This window comes from Trachemys scripta, chromosome 12 (genome assembly GCF_013100865.1).
Source record: "Trachemys scripta elegans isolate TJP31775 chromosome 12, CAS_Tse_1.0, whole genome shotgun sequence".
Lineage (NCBI taxonomy): Eukaryota > Metazoa > Chordata > Testudines > Emydidae > Trachemys > Trachemys scripta.
Genome location: NC_048309.1, coordinates 36263102 through 36286811, shown reverse-complemented (window position 1 = coordinate 36286811; position 23710 = coordinate 36263102). Strand labels below are relative to the sequence as shown.

The 23710-nt window shown below is 53.9% G+C and overlaps 2 protein-coding genes across 4 annotated transcripts in view; both read left to right on the top strand.

The window, feature by feature from the left end:
* The window catches only part of PNP (purine nucleoside phosphorylase), a 13854-nt gene extending 1595 nt beyond the window's left edge, over nucleotides 1–12259 (top strand). The window contains exons 1-7 of one of the 3 annotated variants that reach the window (XM_034786636.1): nucleotides 355–549; nucleotides 1399–1568; nucleotides 2788–2891; nucleotides 9894–10069; nucleotides 10519–10709; nucleotides 11119–11333; nucleotides 11375–12259. In XM_034786636.1, coding sequence (XP_034642527.1) covers nucleotides 533–549; nucleotides 1399–1568; nucleotides 2788–2891; nucleotides 9894–10069; nucleotides 10519–10709; nucleotides 11119–11333 — 873 coding nt within the window. In that variant the 5' untranslated portion in view covers nucleotides 355–532 and the 3' untranslated portion in view covers nucleotides 11375–12259. The other 2 variants (XM_034786634.1, XM_034786635.1) reach the window with 2 other exon arrangements.
* A 1080-nt stretch (nucleotides 12260–13339) lies between these two features.
* The window catches only part of LOC117885378 (interferon-inducible GTPase 5-like), an 18754-nt gene continuing 8383 nt past the window's right edge, over nucleotides 13340–23710 (top strand). Inside the window, exons 1-2 of the mRNA XM_034786692.1 lie at nucleotides 13340–13471; nucleotides 18767–18859. Of these exons, the coding sequence (XP_034642583.1) occupies nucleotides 13340–13471; nucleotides 18767–18859 (225 nt within the window). The remainder of the gene's footprint in view (nucleotides 13472–18766; nucleotides 18860–23710) is intronic.

Sequence of the window (23710 nt, the reverse complement as noted above, 5' to 3'; positions counted from 1 at the left end):
GGGGGGGGGGGGGGGGGGGGAATGGAGCACAGGGCTATTCTACTCCAGGGGGCTCTGGGCTTGATCCGGCCCCTGGCAGCTGCAAGGTGAGTTTGCCGGTGCCCCTGAGTCCGGACCCACAGCACCCTGCTATTCCACCCCTTGCTAAGACCGGATTCTCATGTTCATGGCGCCTCCCCCCCAGCACCCGGATGAGTCAAAGCCGCCTGACCCAAACAGCCAGCTCAGTATGTTTCCCTCCAAAACCCAGCATGTGACTCAATGCGGGGGGGGCCAGCAGGGATCTGGGGCAGAGACTGTTTCTCTATTCCGGGAAACCACCACCCAGATGGCAGCCTGCCAGCACAGGGCCTTGTGGAGTAACGGGCCCCTGGGGAAGCCACTTCCCCTCCGGTGGCCTGGGCTGACCCCGCTCCCCGCCCCTTCCCACACACTCCTTAGTTAATGATCAACAGGCCAGGGAGCAATCCCAGGCCAGCCTGCCTGACTCTGCAGGCTGCCTGCCCCCAGCATCCTTCTTCACCCTCCAGTGATGGAGATCAGGCCCAGGTTAGCGGGGGCTGCGGTTTGGAGTGAGGGGCCCAGCAAAGCTGGGATGGGGGGAGATTTCCCCGCTTGCCCTGGCAGGGTGGATGGTGCTGGTAAAGTGCCGCCAGGGCCGGCTCCAGGGTTTTGGCCGCCCCAAGCAGCCAAACAAACAAACAAAAAGCCGCGATCGCGATCTGCGGCGGCAATTCGCAGGAGGTCCTTCGCTCCGAGCAGGAGTGAGGGACCGTCCGCCGAATTGCTGGCGAACAGCTGGATGTGCCGTCCCTCTCCGAAGTCGCCACCCCAAGCACCTGCTTGGTAAGCTGGTGCCTGGAGCCGGCCCTGAGTGCCGCCTCCTGCCAGGCTGGAGCCCTTCTCCAGGGGATGAAGAGCAGGCAGCTCCCTGCACGACCGGCCCAGGAACCTGGCAGCTCAGAAGTCCCTGCCCTCACCATGGCCTCTCTGGGGTTGGCGCCTTACCCACCTCCTGGGCCCCATCTCTTCCCCTTGCTCTGCAATTCCATCCTGCCCCACCGTGGCCAGCGCTCTCACCCCAGCGTCCCCCCTCTGGCCCAGCCTGGCTCCAGCCCCCTGTAGCTCTGCACCGTCCCGCCCCCCGCACCAGCCCCTGCCAGGCCTCTGAGATGGGCTGGGAGCTGGATGGGTGTGTGTGTGCATGTGTGTGTGTGCTCGTCCGTCCCCTGCTGGAGGGGATGGGCACTGCTCTGTGTGTGTCCCTGTGCCCCCTGCTGGAGGGGATGGGCACTGCTCTGTGTGTGTGTCTCCCTCTGTGCCCCCTCCTGGAGGGGATCAGCCCTGCTGTGTACGCACATGGCTCGGTTTAACTCTCTCGCGTCTCTCCCTCGGCAGGTACACGTACGAGCAGCACAAGGAAACAGCCGACTGGCTGCTGGATCACACCAAGCACCGCCCCAGCTTGGCCATTATCTGTGGCTCTGGCCTCGGGGGCCTGGCTGACCAGGTGAAGGATCCGGTGGTTTTTAACTACACAGATATTCCCAACTTCCCCCAGAGCACAGGTGAGGGGCGGCTATACTGTATAATGGGCACTAGGGGCAGCAGAGGGCAGGGGTGGGGAATGGGCGGCTATACTGTATAATATATATATATATATAATATATACTGTATATATACAGTGTTTTTCAAACCGCGGGGCACGACTAGGGTAACCAGATGTCCCAATTTTATTCAGGGCTCTGCCTTATATAGGTGCCTATTATCCACCACCCACATCCTGATTTTTCACACTAGTATTGTGGTCACCCTAGTCACGACCCACTACTTGGTTGCGGCATGTCAGGCACTGGGTCGCCTTGCTCTGGTCAGCACCCTGACCTGGCCGTTAAAAGTCCTGTTGGCGGTGCTGTCTGGCTAAGGCAGGCTAGTGCCTAGCTTTCCGACACCGCGCTTTGCCCCGAAAGCGGCCAGCAGCGGGTCCAGCTTCTAGGCAGGGGGCCACAGAGCTCCATGCGCAGCCCCCGCTCCAAGTACTGGCTCCGTACTGGGGGGTTGTGCCTTCAGGTGAGAGTCACGCGGAGCCGCTTGCGCGCCTCAGCCTACGAGTCAGACCCGCTGCTGGCTGCTTTGGGGCACAGCGCAGTCCGCAGTGCACCCTGGCTGTGCTGCTGATTGGGAGCTGCTGGTGGTAAGTCTGTGCCCACACCCCAATCCCCTGCCCCATCTCAGAGCCTGCACCCCCAGCCTAGAGCCCTGACCCCCTCCTGCACCACAACCCCCTGCCCCAGCCCTGAGCCCCCCCAAACCCGGTGCCCCTCCTGCACCCCAACCCCCTCATCCCCTGCCCAAGCCCAGATACCCTCCCACACCCTGAACTCCTCATTCCCGGCCCCACCCTGCAGTCCTCACCCCTGCACCCCAACCCTCTGCTCCAGCCCTGAGCCCCTCCCACACCCTAAACCCCTCATCCCCAGCTCCATTGGGTCGTGGGCATCAACAATTTTCTTCAACTGGGTCTCCAGAAAAAAAGTTTGAAAACCACTGGTATAATGGGCACTAGGGGCAACAGAGGATGGGGGATGGGAAGGGGCGGCTATACTTTATAATGAGCGATATAGGGCGAGGGTCAGGGGGGTGCATTGGGCAAGGGGGTGTAGAGGGCAAGGGGCGCAGAGGGCGAGGGTGGGCAGCTGCACAAATCGAGGGTGCAGAGGCGAGGCAGTACCTACACTGTGTAAGACGCCCTGGGGCTGGCGTTTAACCCTTTCCCATCTCTGGCAGTGGCAGGCCATGCGGGGAAGCTGGTGTTCGGGACGCTGGCGGGGGTAAGCTGCGTGGTGATGAAGGGCCGGTTCCACATGTATGAGGGGTACCCGCTGTGGAAGGTGAGTTGCTCCTTGTCGGGGAGGTGGTGTGAGGGGAGCCCAGGACTGGGCTAGCAGGGGGCTGTGGATTGGTAGTGAGGGTCACAGGGGAGTGGGGGAGTCTGAGTTGAGGGGGTTGCAATTTGGGAGTGAGGGGCATGCGGGGAGGGGAGCTGCGGGTCGGGAGTGAGGGGCATGGGGGGAGGGGAGGGGGGCTGCAGTTCAGGAGTGAGGGCCGGCCTTTGGCCAGGACGATAAGGGCAGATGCCCAGGGCGACATGCTGATGGGGGCGCATTTGATGCGTCCCTTGTGACCTTACCTGCAGCCAGCCAGCTGGGCTTAAGGAGTGGATGCACTCCTGCCAGCCCAGTCAGAGTCAGGGCGGGAGAGAAAACACACATCCAAGCTGCAGCTTGAGGTACTCACTCTAGGTTTTTTGCCGCCCCAAGCAAAAAAAATTTTGGCTGCCCCCACCCCAGCCCTGAGCTCCCCCCCGCACTCCCCTGTTGCCCCAACTCTGGGCCTCCCCTCCACCTGCCCCCCCTGCCGCCCCAGCTCTGGGCCTCCCCCCACCTGCACCCCCTGCCACCCCAGCCCCCCACCCCATGCTGCCCCAGCTCTGGACTCCCCCTGCCCCCCCACCAGTGCCCCCCCACCCACACACACCCTGATGCCCCAGCCCAGGGCTCTGCCCCCTCCACCCTCATCCCCTGCCGCCCCAGCCCTGGGCTCTCCCCCACCCCCACCCTCCTTCCGCCCCAGCCCTGGGTCACTGGTAACTTGCTCCCAGGGCGGGTCATTCAGCAGGAATTTTGGATGTGCACAGAACCCAGACAGGATTGGTTCCCATATGGTTACAGAACTGCAGTAAAGTGGAACAATTTTCAGCTTGTGTGATTGGAGGATATCTGGATGCATATTATAAGACTGTCCTCCATAAATGAGGAAAAGTTGAGGTGCCTTTATTATTCTTTTGTTCCACTCTTTGTTTCTATGGGGAATTTGCCAATGCAATATCACTGTCTTCCTTTTAAACAAATAAAACTAAAAAAAAAAAAAAGGCAATGGCTGTTGAAAATAGCAATTCCAGTCCTAAAAACCACTGGGAAGCATTTCTTGCTCAATTTTATCCTACTTTTTCTACAGCAAGTTACAGTGGATCAGTATATTTGATTTGGGAGAAATAGGGTTACCATATTCAAACATTTAAAAAAGAGGACACTCCACGGGGCCCCGATCCCGCCCCTGGCCCTGCCCCAACTCCGCCCCTTCCCCGCCCACACCCCAACCCCACCCCTTCTCCGCCCCCATTCCAACCCCTTCCCCAAAGTCCCTGCCCCAACTCTGCCCCCTCCTCTGAGCACCCCGCATTCCCCCTCCTCCCTCCCGCTCTGATCTTGGTTGGGGGTTGCTAAGTGCTTCCCCGCTCCCCACTCGCCCCACGGCCCCTGCAGCCTCTATGCCCTTGCCTGCTCCTCCTCACCCTGCAGCCTCTGCACCCCCCCGCCCCTGAAGCCTCTGTGCCCCCTGCTCCCCACTCACCCTGCAGCCTTTGCGCCCCCTGCCGCTGCAGCCTCTGTGCCCCCTGCTCCCCATTCGCCCTTCAGCCTCTGTGCCCCCTGCTCCCCACTCGCCCTGCAGCCTCTGCGTCCCCTGCCTGCCCTGCCCCTGCAGCCTCTACACACACACACACACACACACACACCCCCGCCGCCTGCCCTGCTCCCCCTGCTCACCCGGCAGAGGGAGAAATGTAGGCTCCACGTGGAATCAAACACTGCTGCTGCTCTGTGGGGCAGGAGGGAGTGGGGGAGGGGGAGGGACTCTGGCTGCTAGAGGCCCTAGTGGCTGCGAGCGACTTTCAATCAGGCCAGGCGTCCAATCAGCCGCGCCGCACTCCGCACGAGGGGAAGGGGGAAATCTCGGACATTTCTACTTGATTAGAAATCTCCCCCCGGACGGCCATTTAACACTGAAAAAGCTGGACATGTCCGGGGAAAGCCAGACGGATGGTAACCCTAGGAGAAATGAAGTAACAGGTGCCCAAATTGAGCTTGAGCACTCCTGAATTTTGAGGTGTTCAAATCTGGAAGGCAGATGCTAGATTCCCTTTCTGAATATTAGAAAGGAAAAGTCAATTTCTGCTTCCATGGCTCAGAAGTGGAAATCCTCCTACGTGTCTGGTACTGTAGCTAAAGTTGCCCAGTTTAGTAGAGCCTCCCCTCCCTTACTTTTCATTTTAAATTCTAGTGAGATCCACGTACCACCCTTGCTAGGCTTCAGATAGAGAGGGGCGCTGTTCATTTAGTCCCCCCAATTCTTTCTTTGAGGGCTGCAAGGTGAGGTCACACCAGTATCCCTAATCCAGTCTGGGGATGTCTTCTGAAGGGGATATCTGGGCCAAAGCCTTCTACTCCTTGGGCATACTTGTTCCCCATTCACAGTGCCACCCTGCTCTAGCAGTGAGCTCTCCATTCACAGCAAGCTGCAGCATGAGGTTTCAGCTACCATACTCCCTCCCCCTCCCTTTCCTGTTGATAGCGGCCAAGGGAATGCTGGGAAAAGTAGTTCTTTCCCTGCTCCAGGGCTGGCTCTATAGGCAGGGAGCTAACCAAGGAACTACAGCTCCCAGGGCTCCCTGTTGGTTCTCAGCTCTCAGGCTGGATCCCTGCCGGCTGCCACCCCTGCAAATGGGCTGCCCCAAGCACCTGCTTGCTTTGCTGGTGCCTAGAGCTGCCCCTGTACTCACTCACTCTCAGGTAACTCCTGGTGGGAGCAGCAGCAGGGCTGGGTGCCTGGGGGGGTCCCCCACTCTCCCGGGACAGAGGGCCCCCTGTAGAAACCATGGGGCAGGCTGTGCTGGGTCCTGTCCTGATGTCTGGGGTGGGCGGCTGAGGTTGGGGGCGGGTGTTGAAGGAGGAGTGTGTGTGCAGCTTGTCTCTGTCTATTCCGGCTCGCTGGGGGTTTGGAGCAGCCCTGCTATCTGGTTGTGTGTTAGTGCAGAGCAGGTCCGGGTCCATTCTCCTTCTCTTCCCCTTCCCCACTAAGAGCCCCACTTGTCCAGGGAAGGGCTTGCTCTTTCCCCTGGCACTGCCAGCAGGACAGGAGCACATATTTAGCTCTGCACAGTGAGCACCACCAGGGGTGCTGCTGCAGCCTGCCTACTCCCATCCCATCCCTTCCCTTCCCTGCAGAGGGGTGACCCATGGGGGGGCAGGCACTGGGTCACATTACCCTCCCCCCACCCCGCCCCAGTTCTCTGCCAGGATTTGCCTGCCGAGCTCTCCCCCTCCCTCCCCTGCTTGCTGGAGGCAGCCTGGGACCAGGACAGGAGAGGTAAACAAACAGCAGGTGCACCAAATAGTTGGGAGCCTGGGAGCAGTAGGGAGGAAGGGCTGCTGCTTCAGCTCTGCAGGGAGAGGTTAGGTAGGGGAGGGAGGAGGGAACAGCTGCTTTCCCACAGGGGACCTGAGGGTAAGGGGGAGGCCTGGCTGCCTGGGGGTGGGGGGGGTTTGACACTCCAGCTTTTGGGGGGGAACCTTTAAATTTTGCCCCGCCCCCATCAGCAGCTGAAGGTCCTGTCCTTCCTCCTGGGGGAGGCTGCTGTCTCCCCAGAGTCAGGCAGGCAGGTGCATAGGAGATAAATGAGTGTGACTGAGATCAGCTCCCCCGTGTGCCACCCCACCCATCTGAACAGGAGTGGAAACGGGAGTCACAGTGGGTGGTGTCTGCCTGCCCGCTGTGACCTCCTTGAAACCCATTTACCTTTCATTCAATCCCTGAGTGCTTACCAACGCCCCCAGGCTTTCTTTTTTCAACAGTTTCTGTTTCCACTACAAGTTGTACTTAACAGTATAGTGAAATTCTTAGGGGCAGGGCCTGGCCTAAATTGTTGGGCACAATGTTGTGTACATTTCTATACTGCATCAAGATTAAGAATAAGGAAACTCCTTTCTTTGCTCCCATCTTAATCCCATGTCCTGCAAACCTCATTCATCCTCTGGAAGTCACTGGGGTTCCTGCTGTTAGTGTGAGGATGGAACTGAGGATAATGTGTGATTGTTGTGATTTGGGTAGCCGTGTTGGTTTGTATCAGCAAAAACAACGAGGAGTCCTTGTGGCACCTTAGAGACTAACACATTTATTTGGGCATAAGCTTTTATAAGCTATAACCCACTTCATCAGATGCATAGAGTGAAAAATACAGTAGGCAGGTGAAAAGATGGGAGTCGCCTTACCAAGTGTGGGGTCAGTGCTAACGAGGCCAATGCAATCAAGGTGGACATCGCCAATTCCCAAAAGTTGATAAGAAGGTGTGAGTATCAACAAAGGGAAAATTATTTTTTGTAGTGACCCAGCCACTCCCAGTCTTTATTCGGGCCTAATTTGATAGTGTCAAGTTTGCAAATTAATTCTAGTTCTGCAGTGTCTTCTTGAAGTCTGTTTTGGAAGTTTTTTTGTTGAAGAATAGCCACTTTTAAATCTGTTATTGAGTGTCCAGGGAGATTGAAGTGCTCTCCCACTGGTTTTTGAATGTTACAATTCTTGATGTCTGATTTGTGTCCATTTATTCTTTTGCGTAGAGACTGTCCGGTTTAGCCAATGTACATGGCAGAGGGGCATTGCTGGCACATGATGGCATGTATCACTTTGGTAGATGTGCAGGTGAACGAGCCCCTGATAGTGTGGCTGATGTGGTTAGGTCCTATGATGGTGTCCCTTGAATGGATATGCGGACAGAGTTGGCAGCGGTGCTTGTTGCAGGGATTGGTTCCTGGGTTAGTGTTTCTGTTGTGTGTAGTTGCTGGTGAGTATTTGCTTCAGGTTGGGGGGCTGTTTGTAAGCGAGGACTGGCCTGTCTCCCAAGGTCTGTGAGAGTGAGGGATCATCCTTCAAGATAGGTTGTAGATCCTTGATGATGCGCTGGAGAGGTTTTAGTTGGGGGCTGAAGGTGATGGCTAGTGGCGTTCTGTTACTTTCTTTGCTGGGCCTGTCCTGTAGTAGGTGGCTTCTGGGTACCCTTCTGGCTCTGTCAATGTTTCCTCACTTCCCCAGGTGGGTATTGTTGTTTTAAGAACGCTTGGTAGAGATCCTGTATGTGTTTGTCTCTGTCTGAGGGATTGGAGCAAATGCGGTTGTATCTTAGGGCTTAGCTGTAGATAATGGATCGTGTGATGTGGTCTGGATGAAAGCTGGAGGCATGTAGGTAAGTATAGTGGTCAGTATGTTTCCGGTATAGGTTGGTGTTTATAAAAAGAACAGGAGTACTTGTGGCACCTTAGAGACTAACAAATTTATTTGAGCATAAACTTTCGTGGGCTACATCCCACTTCTTCGGATGCATAGAATGGAACATATATTGAGGAGATATATATACACAGACATACAGAGAACATGAAGAGGTGGTGTTTATGCAGGGCCGGCTCCAGGCACCAGCTGAGCAAGCTGGTGCTTGGGGCGGCAGATTCTTCGAGGTGGCATTCTGCCCAATCCTAGGGCGGCATGGCCGCTTTTTGTTGTTGTTGTTGTTCCGCTCCGGCCGCCCTGTAGGGGGTGGCAGCGCAGAGAACCAGAGCGCCCTGCAGGGCAGTCCTCTTCCTTCCCTCCCCGCCGACCGGAGCGGAGCCCTGGCAGCAGGAGTCGGCGCAGCGGGAGGGGCTGCGTGGCAGCACCCCTGCTGTAGCCCTGGCCGCCCTCTTCTCTCTCTCTCTCTCCCGCCTGCTCCCTCCCCCTTTTGTTTTTTTTGCTTTGCCGTTCTGGCCGCCCCGTGTGGTTTTTTTTTGTTTGTTTGTTTTTTTTGGCTTGGGGCGGCCAAAAAGCTAGAGCCGGCCCTGTGTTTATGTGACCATTGCTTATTAGCACTGTAGTGTCCAGGAAGTGAATCTCTTGTGTGGACTGGTCCAGGCTGAGGTTGATGGTGGGGTGGAAATTGTTGAAATCCTGGTGGAATTCCTCAAGGGCCTCCTTCCCATGGGTCCAGATGATGAAGATGTCATCAATGTAGCGCAACTAGAGTAGGGGCGTTAGGGGACGAGAGCTAAGGAAGCGTTGTTCTAAGTCAGCCATAAAAATGTTGGCATACTGTGGGGCCATGCGGGTACCCATAGCAGTGCTGCTGACTTGAAGGTATAAATTGTCCCAAATCTGAAATAGTTATGGGTGAGGACAAAGTCACAAAGCTCAGCCACCAGGTTTGCCGTGACATTATCGGGGATAGTGTTCCTGACGGCTTGTAGACTGGGAGTGGCTAAGTCACTACAAAAAATAATTTCCCCTCTGTTGATACTCACATCTTCTTGTCAACTGTTGGGAATGGGCCACATCCACCCTAATTCAATTGGCCTAGTTAGCACTGACCCCCCTACTTGGTAAGGCAACTCCCATCTTTTCATGTGTTGTGTGTGTATATATATATAATATCCAGGTACCAACATGACTCAAACAGCGAAACTCACCAAGTGTCAATATTGTATGTCAAGATATACAAAATAACTATCTGAAAACCAGAAAGGATTTGTTGATTCACTAGTCCATTTGTAACTGTCCCAATTTAGAAGTTTATATCACTGAATTTAGACTCTAACAAGTTCTCAAGCAGCATTTTTCTTGCTTTCCCTATCAGTAAGTAAATTATTTATTACTGATGGATATATTGTGGATTTGTGTGTGTACAGTGAAATCAACAGCTTATTTCTAAGTTATCCACACAAAAAAAAAGTAGAGTTTTCACTACAGCCCCAACACCCTGTAGTGAAGGTACGACATACTGAAACTCAAGGGGCACTAAAATATAAGTTTGCCCAGGTCGCCATTTTCCTTAAGGCCAGGCCTGAGGGACACGGGGGGGGCTGCGGTTCAGGAGTGAGGGACATGGGGGGAGGGGAGCTGCAGGTTCAGGAGTGAGGGGCACTGGCAGAGCTGTATTGGGGTACCCAGGGCTGGGAGCATCTGGCACTGGATGCTGCTCCCCACCAATTTTGGAGGTGGCTACTCCGCCCCCATCCCTGCCTGCTCCCCCACAGGTGACGTTCCCAGTGCGGATCTTCTGCCTGCTGGGTGCAGGGACCCTGATTGTCACCAACGCGGCTGGAGGCCTCAACCGCGGGTATCAGGTGGGCGACATCATGGTGATCCGGGACCACATCAACATGCCTGGCCTGGCTGGCATCAACCCGCTGAGCGGCCCCTGTGACGAGAGGTAGGAGCTGCTCCCCCCCCCGCTGGGCACCCCGTGCCTCCCCCCCCTGCCCCCCTGCTGCTCTGCCCCTTGCTGCCCTGCCCCGCCAGGCACCAGGCCCCCTCCTGCCCCACTGGGCACCCAGCATGCTCCATCCCTGCTGCTCCCCTGGGCACCCAGCGTCCTCCTTCCCTGCTGACCCCCACTGGGTTCCCCCCTGCTGCCTCCTACCCCCCAGTGTTTTCCTACAGCCCCACTGAAGCTGTGCCCCTCCTTTGCCATGGTGAATGGTGGCAGCAGTGTAAAGCCTGGGAAATGGGTGGGAGCCCCTGGGCGGGGACAGGACCCTGAGTCCTGGCCAGAGACCAGCACAGGGGACCCAAGGGCCATTCTCTGCTCCAGGAAGGGATGGGGGGGCGTCTCCGTCTCCGACCACAACACAAGCTCTCTCCCTTCCCCTGCCCACGTAGGTTCGGGCCCCGCTTCCCCGCCATGTCAGACGCCTATGACGAGCAGCTGCGGGGCCTGGCGCTGGCAGTGGGCAAAGAGCTGGGCTACGGCCCGATCCTGCACGAGGGCGTCTACTGCACCTTGGGGGGGCCCAACTACGAGACCATTGCTGAGTGTCGCTTCCTGCAGCAGCTGGGCGCCGACGCCGTCGGTGAGCCACAGACGGGGGGCGGAGGGGAGCAGGGAACGGGGAGGGAGGGAAGGAAGGAAGGAACGGGGCAGAGGAGGGAACGGGGAGGGAAGGAGGAGAGAATGGGGAGGGAAGGAAGGAAGGAACGGGGCAGAGGAGGGAGAGAGAGAGGGAAGGAACGGGGCAGAGGAGGGAACGGGGAGGGAAGGAAGGAAGGAACGGGGCAGAGGAAGGAGGGAAGGAAGGAAGGAATGGGGCAGAGGAGGGAACGGGGAGGGAGGGAAGGAAGGAAGAGATGGAGGGGAAGGGAGGAGGGTAAGGGACGAACGGAGCATAGGAGGGAACGGGAAGAGCGGCCACTGTGGGGCAGGGGCTGGGCGTCGCTGGCTCTCTGTCGCCTCCTGCAGGCTGACGCAGGCTGTGCCCCCAGGGATGAGCACGGTGCCCGAGGTGCTTGTGGCCCGGCACTGCGGCCTGCGCGTCTTCGGCTTCTCTCTGATCACCAACAAGTCGGTGCTGGAGTACGGGACCCGGGAGAAGGCCAACCACGCCGAGGTGCTGGAGGCCGGGCGCCAGGCTGCTCTCAAGCTGGAGCGCCTGGTCTCCGTGCTGCTGGAGCGCATGAAGGGCAAAGGTCTGGTGTAGCCAGCGGGGGGGTCCCTCCCCTGGCGGGTGGGGTGGTCCCTCCCCTGGCACCCGCCTCCAATGCGAACTGCTGCCCTGCCCCCTCCCCTGCCGATCGCTCTGCTAGCCTGCTCCCCACTCTTGATTTTGTGGCCATTGCTCCCGGCTCCCATGTACGCTGATCTCAGCCCAGAGCCCCCTCAGGCAGCCCCTGACCCCCATCTCTTCCCCCATGGGGGGCGTCCGAGCCTGGTGTCCTGTGGCGCTCGAACCATGGCCGCTGGAGTCCCGCAGACCATAGGATGCCCACCCAAGCCCGTGTCTCAGCTCCAACCCCCAGTACCGCCTCCCTCCAGGGATGCAGCCCTGGACGCTCCGCCCAAAACCACCTGCCTCGATCGCTGGCACTACCGGGGAGTGTCACCTGGCCGGTGACCCCGCAGAAGACCCTGCATTCGGGCCTGTAGGCTGAGATGTGCGGGAACGCCACTCCTAAATCCCCTGGGCGATTCGCCTGTGCTGCCCACTCACAGACAGGGGAACATCTTGGGGGTGTTATCCAAATCCCCTTTCTCACAGCTGGTGCCCCGCTGGGGAAGGGACCAACCCTCAGATCAGTGCCGAGGAGGTGGGGACGGCCGCCCAGCCCCGTCCGGGCGCCAGGCCATGTTCGGTGCAGGTGGGAGCCGGCCCCTTCTTCACATTCCCACGTTGGACCATTCCGGCTGTTCTGCAGTGATGTGTTTTGTTACCAATGCTCAGTTTGCAGCTGGGATGATTCAGAGCTGCCACAGAAATGGGAAGCCCCCAATGAACTGGGGGTTTGGCTCCCCCAATACCAGGCAGCTCTGCCCCTCCCTGCCCTGCTGCATTTTATCATAGGACCACTCCACAGCTGCATTCTGTCAGTTGCGCGCATTGCTAACAATACAACAATGACAGAACAAGGGAGTCTTACGACTGAGTTTGTTTGACAGCATTTTGGGGCGGGTTTATGCGCTGTAGGGGCGGGGCTTGGCTTGCGAGGGGTGTGGTCTATTTCTGTGTCCTCTCCTGTCTTCCCACACCCCGTGGCGACCCCCCACCTCTGTATGCTGGAGGGAGGGGTTGGGTCCTTGGCTGGTTAACGCCAGTTGCCACAGTGCGGGGCCGCCTGCCCCATTGGCTACTGATAGGTGAAACCCCCTGGGTCGGATCCTATAGAACCTGGGCAGGCAGGGGGAAGGCCCCATTGCCAATCAGCTGTCACATGATGTCCCCCATCTCTGTCCCCCCAGATACCTCTCCACCCATCCCCGTGTGAACCCCTTTAGCCCGCCTCTCTGAGCATCTGAACCCCTTGGGGTGCTCCTCCGTCCAACCATCCCAGGCTGGGCGGGAGTCAGGGCTAGATTAACGGGAGGGTCGCGTGGCAGAGAGGGTTGTCCAAGCCAACATCAGGGGTAGTCTAGGGTCACTTGGCCCTGCCTCAGCGCAGGGGATGGACTAGATACCGCGCAAGGTCCCTTCCCACCTGCCATGTCAGTGATTACAGGACCCCAGCAAGCCCCCTCTGGGGCTATCTGAATCCCTCTCGTCTCCTCTGACCAACCCCTGTGCACATCTGCTCTCAGCGCGTAGACCCGGCGGCTCCTGCCGTTGAGCAGGTGGACCCAGCTCTCTCTCAAGCACAGCGGAGCGCCCACGTCCTTCGCCAGAGGGGCCCAACTAGAAACCCCGGGTGCTTTTGGTGTCCTTTGCCCAGTGGATCCATGTCTTGTAGCTGCTGGGCCCTCAAATCCTGCCCTGTGGAGCTGGTCCTGAACCCCTCACAGATTTTCCCTTGCCTTACTAAAGGTGTCCTGGATGGGAACCAAACTGAGGCCTGTCCCGGGGGAAGGGGGCAGCCATCCCCTGGGATTGCAGCCTGGCTCGTGGAACGTTCATCTGCACCTGGTTCTGGGGACAACGACCTTGGCTGAGTGGGCAGAAGAGAGACAGTCGTGGGGAGGGGGCTGGCGGGCAGCAGCTGCTGAGGAGAGGTCGGTATGATAAAGCGTCAGCCAAGGCCAGGTGTTGAGTTCCTGGATGGGGCCGCCACGATGCAGCCAACCCCAGCGTGCTGGGGAACCGCCTGCCTGGATCAGTCCCCGGGGCTTCTCTCGGAGAGTGCCAGCCAAGTCAGGGGAAGGCACCAACGCCCTGCGGTAGCAGACAAGGGACAAGCTGCCCTCACAAGAGGGCACCGGCCAGTCTCTCCAGTTTCTTATGGGCCTGGTTCGAGCCGTGCTCTGAAACCCCTGGACCGAAGGGTCTCCAGAGGCAGTGGAGGCACCGTGCCCTGCCCCCACTGGCAGCAGAATTTCAGCCCCTTTCTCTAGCGACTGGGTTTGTTTCCCAGACCTGAGAGACTCAAAGAGGCCCAGGGGGCACTGGCTGCTCCGCTCCCTCTCTGTGCCCCACTGTGACTAACCCCAGCCCCAGCAGCCCTATGGGGCTGGCCCAGCCTGGGACTGCACCATGACTGGCTCCCTTGCTCCGCAGTGGAGCTGTGGGTCTGATACAGGGCCTTCACATGCATCTCGGGGGCTCCTATGCAGAGCAAACTTTCCTGGCATTAACAACCTCTGAGAGGGTCCCCCGGGGCTTTGGGGTCCTGGTGGGAATGGGTCTGCCAATTAGATCTGCCTCGGTACACACCAGGGGCTGATTAAGACAGCGTGGCTCGTTAGCATCTGTCAGGGGCAGAGGGGAGAAGGGAGCTTGTTAGCTCCACTAATAACCTCCCCTGGGTATCAGCTTAGCTGGGAAAATATTAGACGGACTGGTGCCAAGCCGAGATGGGGCAGAAGGGGCCAGTACATAAGCCAGGGGGGCGATTGGCCCAGGAGCCTGGCAGTGGGGCATCCGGGATGGGACTGGCAAGGGGCCTCTAAACCCCTGACTGCCAGGCCGCTCAGGGATCTCAGCCACGAGCCCTCCCCTAGAGCTCAGTGCCAACTCAGCCTTGGGGGGCTGGGAGATCAGGAGAGACGCGCCCTTGGCATCCAGTGGCCTGGCCATGGCACAGGGGCTCTGTGAAACCTGGTTCCAGGGCTTTGGTTTAGAGCAGAGACGCTCAGGTGGGTTTCCCACCTCCCCAGATTACATAGGAGGCCGGTGTGATGGGGTGTGCTCCCCATGCCGGCTGTGAGAGCACAGAGGTGGGCCAGGGAACAAACGGGGGCAATTCAGAGTGTTTTAAAAGGAGTTTTATTTATTATTTATGATTAATTAGTCATATGCCCTAATTAGGGGGTGGCACATCTGAGCAGGAGTGGGTGGGGCTAGTCTAAACCCAGGGAGCTGGCAGCAGCAAAGGCTGCTGGGAGAAAGTTGGTGGTCACCCTCTGTGTAGTAGAGAGGGCAGGAGGGAACCCTGGGGGTCTGGCCTGGTTGGATGAAGAAGAGATCCTGTGGGCTACAGGAAGGTTGGGAACTTAGCAGACCTTGTATGTTGTAGAGTCCTTGGCCTGGAGTAGTGAGTTGGCCTGGGTTTCCTTACTGCTAGTGAGTAAGGGGCAGTGGTGGGCCAGTGAGCTGTGTTGCTGCAGGAGTTACTGGCTTGAGGTACTGGGTGTGAGGCTGGCCGGATGCCCCTCCAACAGAAGAGATTTGGAAGGACTCTGCATGGAAGGTGGCAGTGCTGAGGGACCTGGTTGGGGGACTAAAGCATGGAGAGGCTGAAGCAGCAAGAGATGTGTGACCACAGGAAGGGGTTGTCAGCCTCACGGAGCTAATCCCTGGGATGGTCAGGAGGAGGTGCCGTTCCAACGGTGAGCAGGACCAGGGAGAGTGGGCAGGAGTTCGGGGGCTCCCCTGGGAGTCCTGGCTTCTCATATTACATTACTGACACTGAGCAGAACAGAACGGCCCTGGGCAGCAGGGTTGGTGCCTTTGGGGGCCATTGCATTAAACACTCAGTCAGAGCTGCGGTATGGTCCGTAGCGTCTCCAGGGTCATCCCACCAGTTACCAGCCCCTTGGCGAGGTGCCTACCCTGGTGCAGACTGGCTCCTCCAGGGACCACTGGCCACAGCTCAATAGCCTGGTTTTAAACCAGCGCAGGGCCTGGGCCAGCAAATGGACAGGACCCCCGGAGGGCTCCAGGGCATTGAAGAGGGTGGAGGGACTCAGGCCCCCTGTCATAAACATACAGCTACGGGTAGCATAAAATCTCTCCTTTACCTGCAAAGGGTTAAGAAGCTCAGAAAACCTGGTTGGCACCTGACCAGAAGGACCAATGGGGAAAGAAGATACTTTCAAATCTGGGGAGACAGGGGTGGGGGGAGGCTTTTTTTGTGCTCTGTGAAGGTTTTCTAAAAAAAAAAAAAAAAAAAAAAAAACAAGCAAGTAATCCAGCTCCTACTAAAATAATACATCTAATACAAAAATAGTAAGTAATACTTTAATGCATTTTTTGCTATCTTTTGTTTTAGCTTATGAATTTTCCCTGTGCTAAGAGGGAGGTTGATCCCTGTTTTTGTAACTTTAAAGTTTTGTCTAGAGGGAAAATTCTCCGTGTTTTGAATCTTTTTGTTACCCTGTAAAGTTATCTTCCATCCTGATTTTACAGAGGTGATTCTTTTATCTTTTTTTCTTAAATAAACTTCTTTTAAAAACCTGATTGTTTTTCAGTATCCTAAAAACCCACAGGGGTTGATCTGTGCTCACTTTTTAACCAAGTGGTGAGGATATTATTCTCAAGCCTCACCAGGAAAGGGGGTGTAGGGGCTTGGGGGGGATATTTTGGGTGAGGTAGGGCTCCAAGTAGCCCTCCCTAAATGTTTGTTTAAATCACTTGATGGTGGCAGCAATACCAAGGGCAAGGAAGGAATTTGTGCCTTGGGGAAGTTTTAACCCTAAGCTGGTAGAAATAAGCTTGGGGGGGTTTTCATGCAGGTCCCCACATCTGTACCCCAAATTTCAGAGTGGGGAGGGAACCCTGACACCCCTCCCCCCTAGTTGTTCCAAGCTGGAGCTGTGACAAACTTTTGACCACAGCGAAAGCCCTGGGGTGGGGCTTGGCAGGCCGATTCCTACTCCATGCCCTGGGAGGGCTGGGCGAGCACCTGGATTTACCACACCCTGCCATGGTAGGAGAAGACAGGAGCAGTCATAGAATCATAGAATATCAGGGTTGGAAGGTGTGACGTTGCACTCTATACGATTTTATGAAAATATGCTAATGTAACTGGAATATGCTTCATGCAAAAGGTCTCTTGTAAGGTATCATTACAAAGCTTATAATCTACCGAGTGCAATCATCCTATTTGTATAAATGTTCCACTCTTGTATCTGAAACTAGAAATAGGAAATATAACTCTGAGGGGGCCTATTGTAATTATGCAAAGTGTGGGCCATTAATGCTGGTTTGGAATCTTGATGACTCCCATTAACCAGGACAGTTGACTGCAGATGGCTCTGTTTTACCTGTAAGTCTTCCTGTATACGTGTGTGCTGGCAAGGGGTAATGAAGTCTTACAGTGACATGTGATCATGTCACCTGAACTGGAATCCATCTTTAACCTGGTGTCTTTCCATTGAGAAGGAGGGGGTGGGAACCCAGAGAGGTTATATATGCAAAAGATATATAAATGGGTGCAACAGAACAAAGAGGAGAACCATCATGAGGAATCCCTAGCTACCATCTGAGCTGGAACAAGGGCTGTACCGGGGAAAGGATTGTGCCCAGACTAGGAAGGCATCCAGTCTGTGAAAGAAATGTATTGAAACATCTTTTAGGGTGAGATATTATCTGTACTCAATTTTATTACTGTATTAGGCTTAGATTTGCGTGTTTTATTTTATTTTGCTTGGTAATTCACTTTGTTCTGTCTGTTATTACTTAGAACCACTTAAATCCTACTTTCTGTATTTAATAAAATCACTTATTACTTATTAATTAACCCAGAGTATGTATTAATACTGGGAGGGGGGGGGCAAACAGCTGTGCATATCTCTCTATCAGTGTTATAGAGGGTGAACAGTTTATGAGTTTACCCCGCATAAGCTTTATACAGGGTAAAATGGATTTATTTGGGTTTAGACCCCATTGGGAGCTGGGCATCTGAGTGTTAAAGACAAGAACACTTCTGTAAGCTGGTTTCAGTGAAGCCTGCAGCTTTGGAGCAAATAATTCAGGCTCTGGGTGTGTGTTGGAGCAGATGGGTGTGTCTGGCTCAGCAAGACAGGGTGCTGGGGTCCTGAGCTGGCAGGGAAAGCAGTAGTCTTGGCACATCAGTTGGCAGTTCCCAAGGAGGGGGGGCAGGGTTCTGTGGTTGAACCTGTCACAGAAGGGACCTCAGGAGGTCATCTAGTCCAACCCCCTGCTCAAAGCAAGACTGATCCCCACACAAATTTTTGTCCCAGATCCCTAAATCGCCCACTTAAGGATGGAGCTCACAACCCAGGGTTTAGTAGGCCAATGTGCAAACCCCTGAGCTATCCCTCCCCTCTGCAGCTGTGGTAGATGTGACAGATGTAGAAAAGCCCTTTCACAGACTGAGGCGTCAGCTGGAGTAACATCCAGTGGCAGGGAGTTCCATGGACTGATGCCAACTCCAGAGATACCCATGAGAGGGGAAAGCAGCTATTAAAGATGCCTGAACATTGCTCCCTAGCCTCGGGGTGTGACTCTGTCTGGGTGCGAGAGATTCTGGGTTCAGATCCCTGAGACGTCTGTAGGTTTTAGTTTTGCAAGTTGCCTTTAGAAAGCAGCTCCAGCCAGGCAGGGCCGGATTAACCTTTTGTGGGCCCGGCACCAAATATATTTGTGGGCTCCCATGAGGGCAATGGAGCATGGCGTGGGGAGATTGGTTCGCGGAGTGAGGGGCTGGCCAGGGGCATGGTATGGCGGGATGCTGGAGATGAAAAGGAGAAAAGGGCTGGATTAGACAGTGTAGCAGATACAATCTGTTGATCCCACAGAATTACCCGCACTAATACTGAGCATCAAGTCTAGCCCAGTATCACGTACAATAAAATGATTAACGGAGGCTGGAGAAACAGTGTCACAAAGTCAGTCTAAGTGCACAGGTCACTCCAGCGACAGGACAGTGTTGTTCAATTTGCCACTTATGGAACCATCTCACTGGTAAGAATGACTGGAAAGAAGCCAGCCCTGGACAGAGGCAGGGAAACTTCTCATGGCCTTAGTACAGCTGGTGCCCCATTCTGCCAGCCAAGCAGGAAGCTGTGGATCACTAGAGATGGGAAGGAGCCCTGTGATGGCCTGGGGCTGAGGTGTCAGCCTGAGTAAAATCCAGTGGCATGGAGTTCCATGCGCTGATGCCAATGCTGGAGACACCAATGAGAGGCGGAGCCTGCAGAATGGAGGCAGCCATTGAAGAAGCAGAGGTTCTTGAGGGCAGAGTGACACACCCTGTCTAAGAGAGGGCCCTGCAACAGTGTTATGTGTCTGGTTCGTTCGTCTAGGGGTATGATTCTCGCTTTGGGTGCAAGTGGTCCTGGGTTCATATCCTGGACGAGCCCAGCCATCAGACTTTTGCAAATGGCTTGGAGAAAAAGGTGAGAGCCAGAGACAGGAGCAGACCAGGCTGGGTGGCCATAGCCAGTTAAAGAGCTCTGGGGGGGCGGGTTGGAAAGTCCTGCTCTTCCAGCTCTTAATTCCCTTAGGCTGTTCTGAGACCAACCCTGAATGTCTAAACCCAGCGCCCATCTCCTTTGCTCAAAGCTCTGTGGAATCTCTCTGAAAAGGGGCCGGGGGTAGCGGCTGGATTTGAATTGAGGTCACCAAAGATCCTGGTGACTAAATCCGGCTCCTGAGACCCGGCAGGGTGGGTCTGCTCCCTCTTGGATGGTCTGGGGGGGGGGGAGTGATTGGTGGTTTAGATGCAAACGATCAGAGGCTCGAATCCTGAGTGAGTTAAATTGAATGCCCATTTTCAGTGCCCCCTGCGGGGCGGCCATCCCAACCAGCAAGAGGCTGTCACCACTTGCCCTCTAGCCCGGGTGCCTCCCCATGATTTGCTGGTGTAGCTCCCACCTCAGCTGCTCACAACCAGCTACCAGCCTGCAAGTCACACCCTGAGTGTGTCTAGCCACAGCTCTGGGCCAACAGCCTGCCAGCGACACACCAGCCATGCTCTGGCACCCACCAGCCTTGGTTACTGCCTGAAGGGTGACCCCAGCACACTCCCAGCCCTGAATTCCTCCAGAACGGTTGCCCTGCACTGACGAGCCCATCAGAGGGCCGTTGTCCCTCTCAGGGGTCAATATGTACCAGTTTGCTACTTTAACTGGAGTTGCCAAATGATTCAGTTTAAACACAGCCCTGGATGGGTTTAGCTTAAAAAAATCAAAAAAGTTCGTTTAACTACTATGAGAGAGATTTCAAGCGAGTGCGAGCAGTGGGCATTAATGTCAGGAACAGGCACAAGAGAAATGAAGACAAAACACTTCCCAGCAGCTAAATCTTAACAAGCTAGACTTGGTTCAAGGGAAAATTCTTCCCACATGGCCCCAGCAACGGGGCTGACCACATGCTCAGGTCAGAGCCTGACAGTTGGTTCCTTTGTCTCAGGTGAAAGCGAGAGAGACAGGCAGGGAGAAAGATAGAGGGCAGACCATGGGTATTTGTGGCCCTCACGCTTATAGTCCAGTCACCCTTTGACATGCCGTTTCCGGATGGTCACCCCTAGATAAAGTTGGTTCCTTCTGTGAGGTCTCGAGGTGACAGCGGGGCTGGTGCAAGGATATTTTGCGCCCTAGATGAAACTTCCACCTTGCGCCCCGCCCTTCCCCTCCCCTCCCCGCGGAGCATCGCTTATTATAAACGTTCAAAAATGAATACTGCATAGTGTGCCATTGTTCACGTATACTTCATTCATTCATTCTTTCATATCAAAATCTACTACATTTTATTCTACCTTTAGAATATCCAATTATTGTTATTAATAAAATTTATAAAATTAGAATGGCCAGAGTCTTAGATCTGAAATAACGCAACAAAAATAGTTAGCCTCAGTCGACAACCTCCGACAACTAGTAAACTTAGCATTATAAAAAGCCTGTCAGAACGGGTAACGGTTGCGTGCAATGAGAAAAATGACATCATTGCCACTTTGTACCGTAGTGAAGCAGCACGCTTGTGCCCGCAACGCAGAGCTGGCGTAGGCCATAGCTGTAATATATGAGAGAAGAACGACAAGTTAAAATGCAAGTTCAACGATGTTTCTCTTTCTTTAATTCATTCATTTTCCAGCAATAGTGTAAAAAAAAATTTTGGGGCACCGCTTTATGGCGCCCCCAAATCTTGGCATCTTAGGCGGCCGCCTAGTTCGCCTAGTGGTTACACCGGCCCTGGGTGACAGAGGTTCCATGCTGTGGTTAGCCAAAACAGATTGCTTTGTTCCCGCCCTCACATCTGCTGCTAAAGACCAGCCCCATGGCCCATCAGCTTTGATGACACCTGGCAAGAGGAGTTAGCCTGTCCTGTGTCTTTGAGACACAGGTTTAACCCACCCTCGGACTCGTCTGGTAACCACATTTCAACCAAACTTTCAGCTTCTGGTCATACCTGTACATTGAATGCTGCTGCAGATGTTTCACCAGGACCTGCAATTATTTGTTTTTAAATGATATTGCACAAGGCATGTTTTGTACAAAGCTTACTACACTAGTGTGTGAACCCAGGGCTGCTTTCGATCGCACTCAGGTATGGGGCTACAAAGGGAAGGTCCCGTTCTACCTTTCCTCGGCAGTTGTTCATATCTAACCTCTAGCACATCCTCTCTCATTCGTCTCCTTTTGCAATCCCAGCCTTTTCCATCTGTCTCCATACCGACCTCTCTCCCATCCTGCTGTCTTGTCTCGGAGCCCGCTCTGTTTGCGGTTAGAGATTGCCCTTAGTGACAAATAACATGGTTAGTTCTCTAATGAGAATCTGGCACTAGCCTGAGGGAGCAGAGCTGGGACTGTCCCATCTCCTGAGTCTCTGAGTAACAAATCTGAGCACAGGCCATTGGTGGGATGCTGGAGATGAAAAGGAGAAAAGAGCTGGATTAGACAGTGTAGCAGGTAACTAAAGGAGCAATACAATCTGTTGATTACACAGATATACTGGCACTAACACTGAGCATCGAGCGCAGCCCAGTGTCACGGACGACAAAATGATTAACTGAGGCTAGAGAAACAGCACTTTGCATTTGTCTTTGTTAAACGTCATCCTTTTCACCTCAGACCATTTCTCCAATTTGTCCAGATCATTTTGAATTATGACCCTGTCCTCCAAAACAGTTGCAATCCCTCCCAGTTTGCTATCATCTGCAAACTTAATAAGCGTACTTTCTATGCCGATATCTAAGTCGTTAATGAAGATATTGAACAGAGCCGGTCCCAAAACAGACCCCTGCGGAACCCCACTTGTTATGCCTTTCCAGCAGGATTGGGAACCACTAATAACTACTCTCTGAGTATGGTTATCCAGCCAGTTATGCACCCACCTTATAGTAGCCCCATCTAAATTGTATTTGCCTAGTTTATCGATAAGAATATCATGCGAGACCGTATCAAATGCCTTACTAAAGTCTAGGTATACCACATCCACAGCTTCTTCCTTATCCACAAGACTCCTTATCCTATCAAAGAAAGCTATCAGATTGGTTTGACATGATTTGTTCTTTACAAATCCATGCTGGCTATTCCCTATCACCTTACCTCCTTCCAAGTGTTTGCAGATGATTTCCTTAATTACTTGTTCCATTATCTTCCCTGGCACAGAAGTTAAACTAACTGGTCTGTAGTTTCCTGGGTTGTTTTTATTTCCCTTTTTATAGATGGGCACTATATTTGCCCTTTTCCAGTCTTCTGGAATCTCTCCCGTCTCCCATGATTTCCCAAAGATAATAGCTAGAGGCTTAGATACCTCCTCTATTAGCTCCTTGAGTATTCTAGGATGCATTTCATCAGGCCCTGGTGACTTGCAGGCATCTAACTTTTCTAAGTGATTTTTAACTTGTTCTTTTTTTATTTTATCTGCTAAACCTACCCCCTTCCCATTAGCATTCACTATGTTAGGCATTCCTTCAGACTTGCCATTTCCAAGTTTCCTGTTACTGTTTCTCCCTCTTCACTGAGTAGTGGGCCTACCCTGTCTTTGGTCTTCCTCTTGCTTCTAATGTATTCATAAAAAGTCTTCTTGTTTCCCTTTATTCCTGTAGCTAGTTTGAGCTCATTTTGTGCCTTTGCCTTTCTAATCTTGCCCCTGCATTCCTGTGTTGTTTGCCTATATTCATCCTTTGTAATCTGTCCTAGTTTCGATTTTTTATATGACTCCTTTTTATTTTTTAGATCATGCAAGATCTCGTGGTTAAGCCAAGGTGGTCTTTTGCCACATTTTCTATCTTTCCTAACCAGCAGAATAGCTTGCTTTTGGGCCCTTAATAGTGTCCCTTTGAAAAACTGCCAACTCTCTTCAGTTGTTTTTCTCTTCAGTCTTGATTCCCATGGGACCTTACCTATCCGCTCTCTGAGCTTACCAAAATCCGCCTTCCTGAAATCCATTGTCTCTATTTTGCTGTACTCCCTTCTACCCTTCCTTAGAATTGCAAACTCTATGATTTCATGATCACTTTCACCCAAGCTGCCTTCTACTTTCAAATTCTCAATGAGTTCCTCCCTATTTGTTAAAATCAAGTCTAGAACAGCTTCCCCCCAGTAGTTTTTTCAACCTTCTGAAATAAAAAGTTGTCTGTAATGCAGTCCAAGAATTTATTGGATAGTCTGTACCCCGCTGTGTTATTTTCCCAACATATATTTGGATAGTTGAAGTCCCCCATCACCACCAAATCTTGGGCTTTGGATGATTTTGTTAGTTGTTTAAAAAAAGCCTCATCCACCTCTTCCACCTGGTTAGGTGGCCTGTAGTAGACTCCTAGCATGACATCAGCCTTGTTTTTTACCCCTTTTAGCCTAACCCAGAGACTCTCAACACTTCCGTCTCCTATGTCCATCTCCACCTCAGTCCAAGTGTGTACATTTTTAATATATAAGGCAACACCTCTTTCCTTTTTCCCCTGTCTATCCTTCCTGAGTAAGCTGTACCTATCCACACCAACATTCCAATCATGTGTATTATCCCACCAAGTTTCAGTGATGCCAACAATGTCATAGTTGTATTTATTTATTAGCACTTCCAGTGCTTATTACCCATACTTCTCGCATTTGTATATAGGCATCTAAGATACTGGTTTGCTCTTGCCTCCCAGTTTTGCCCTGACCCTCCTTTCTCTCTGCCATTATAGCCCATGCTCCCTCTTGTTTCCAACCCATCTCTCAGGTCTCCATGTTCCCCACTTGCCTGTGGGCTTTGCTCACCTGTCCCCGTCGAACCTAGCCAAAAGAAAAAAAAAACACCCG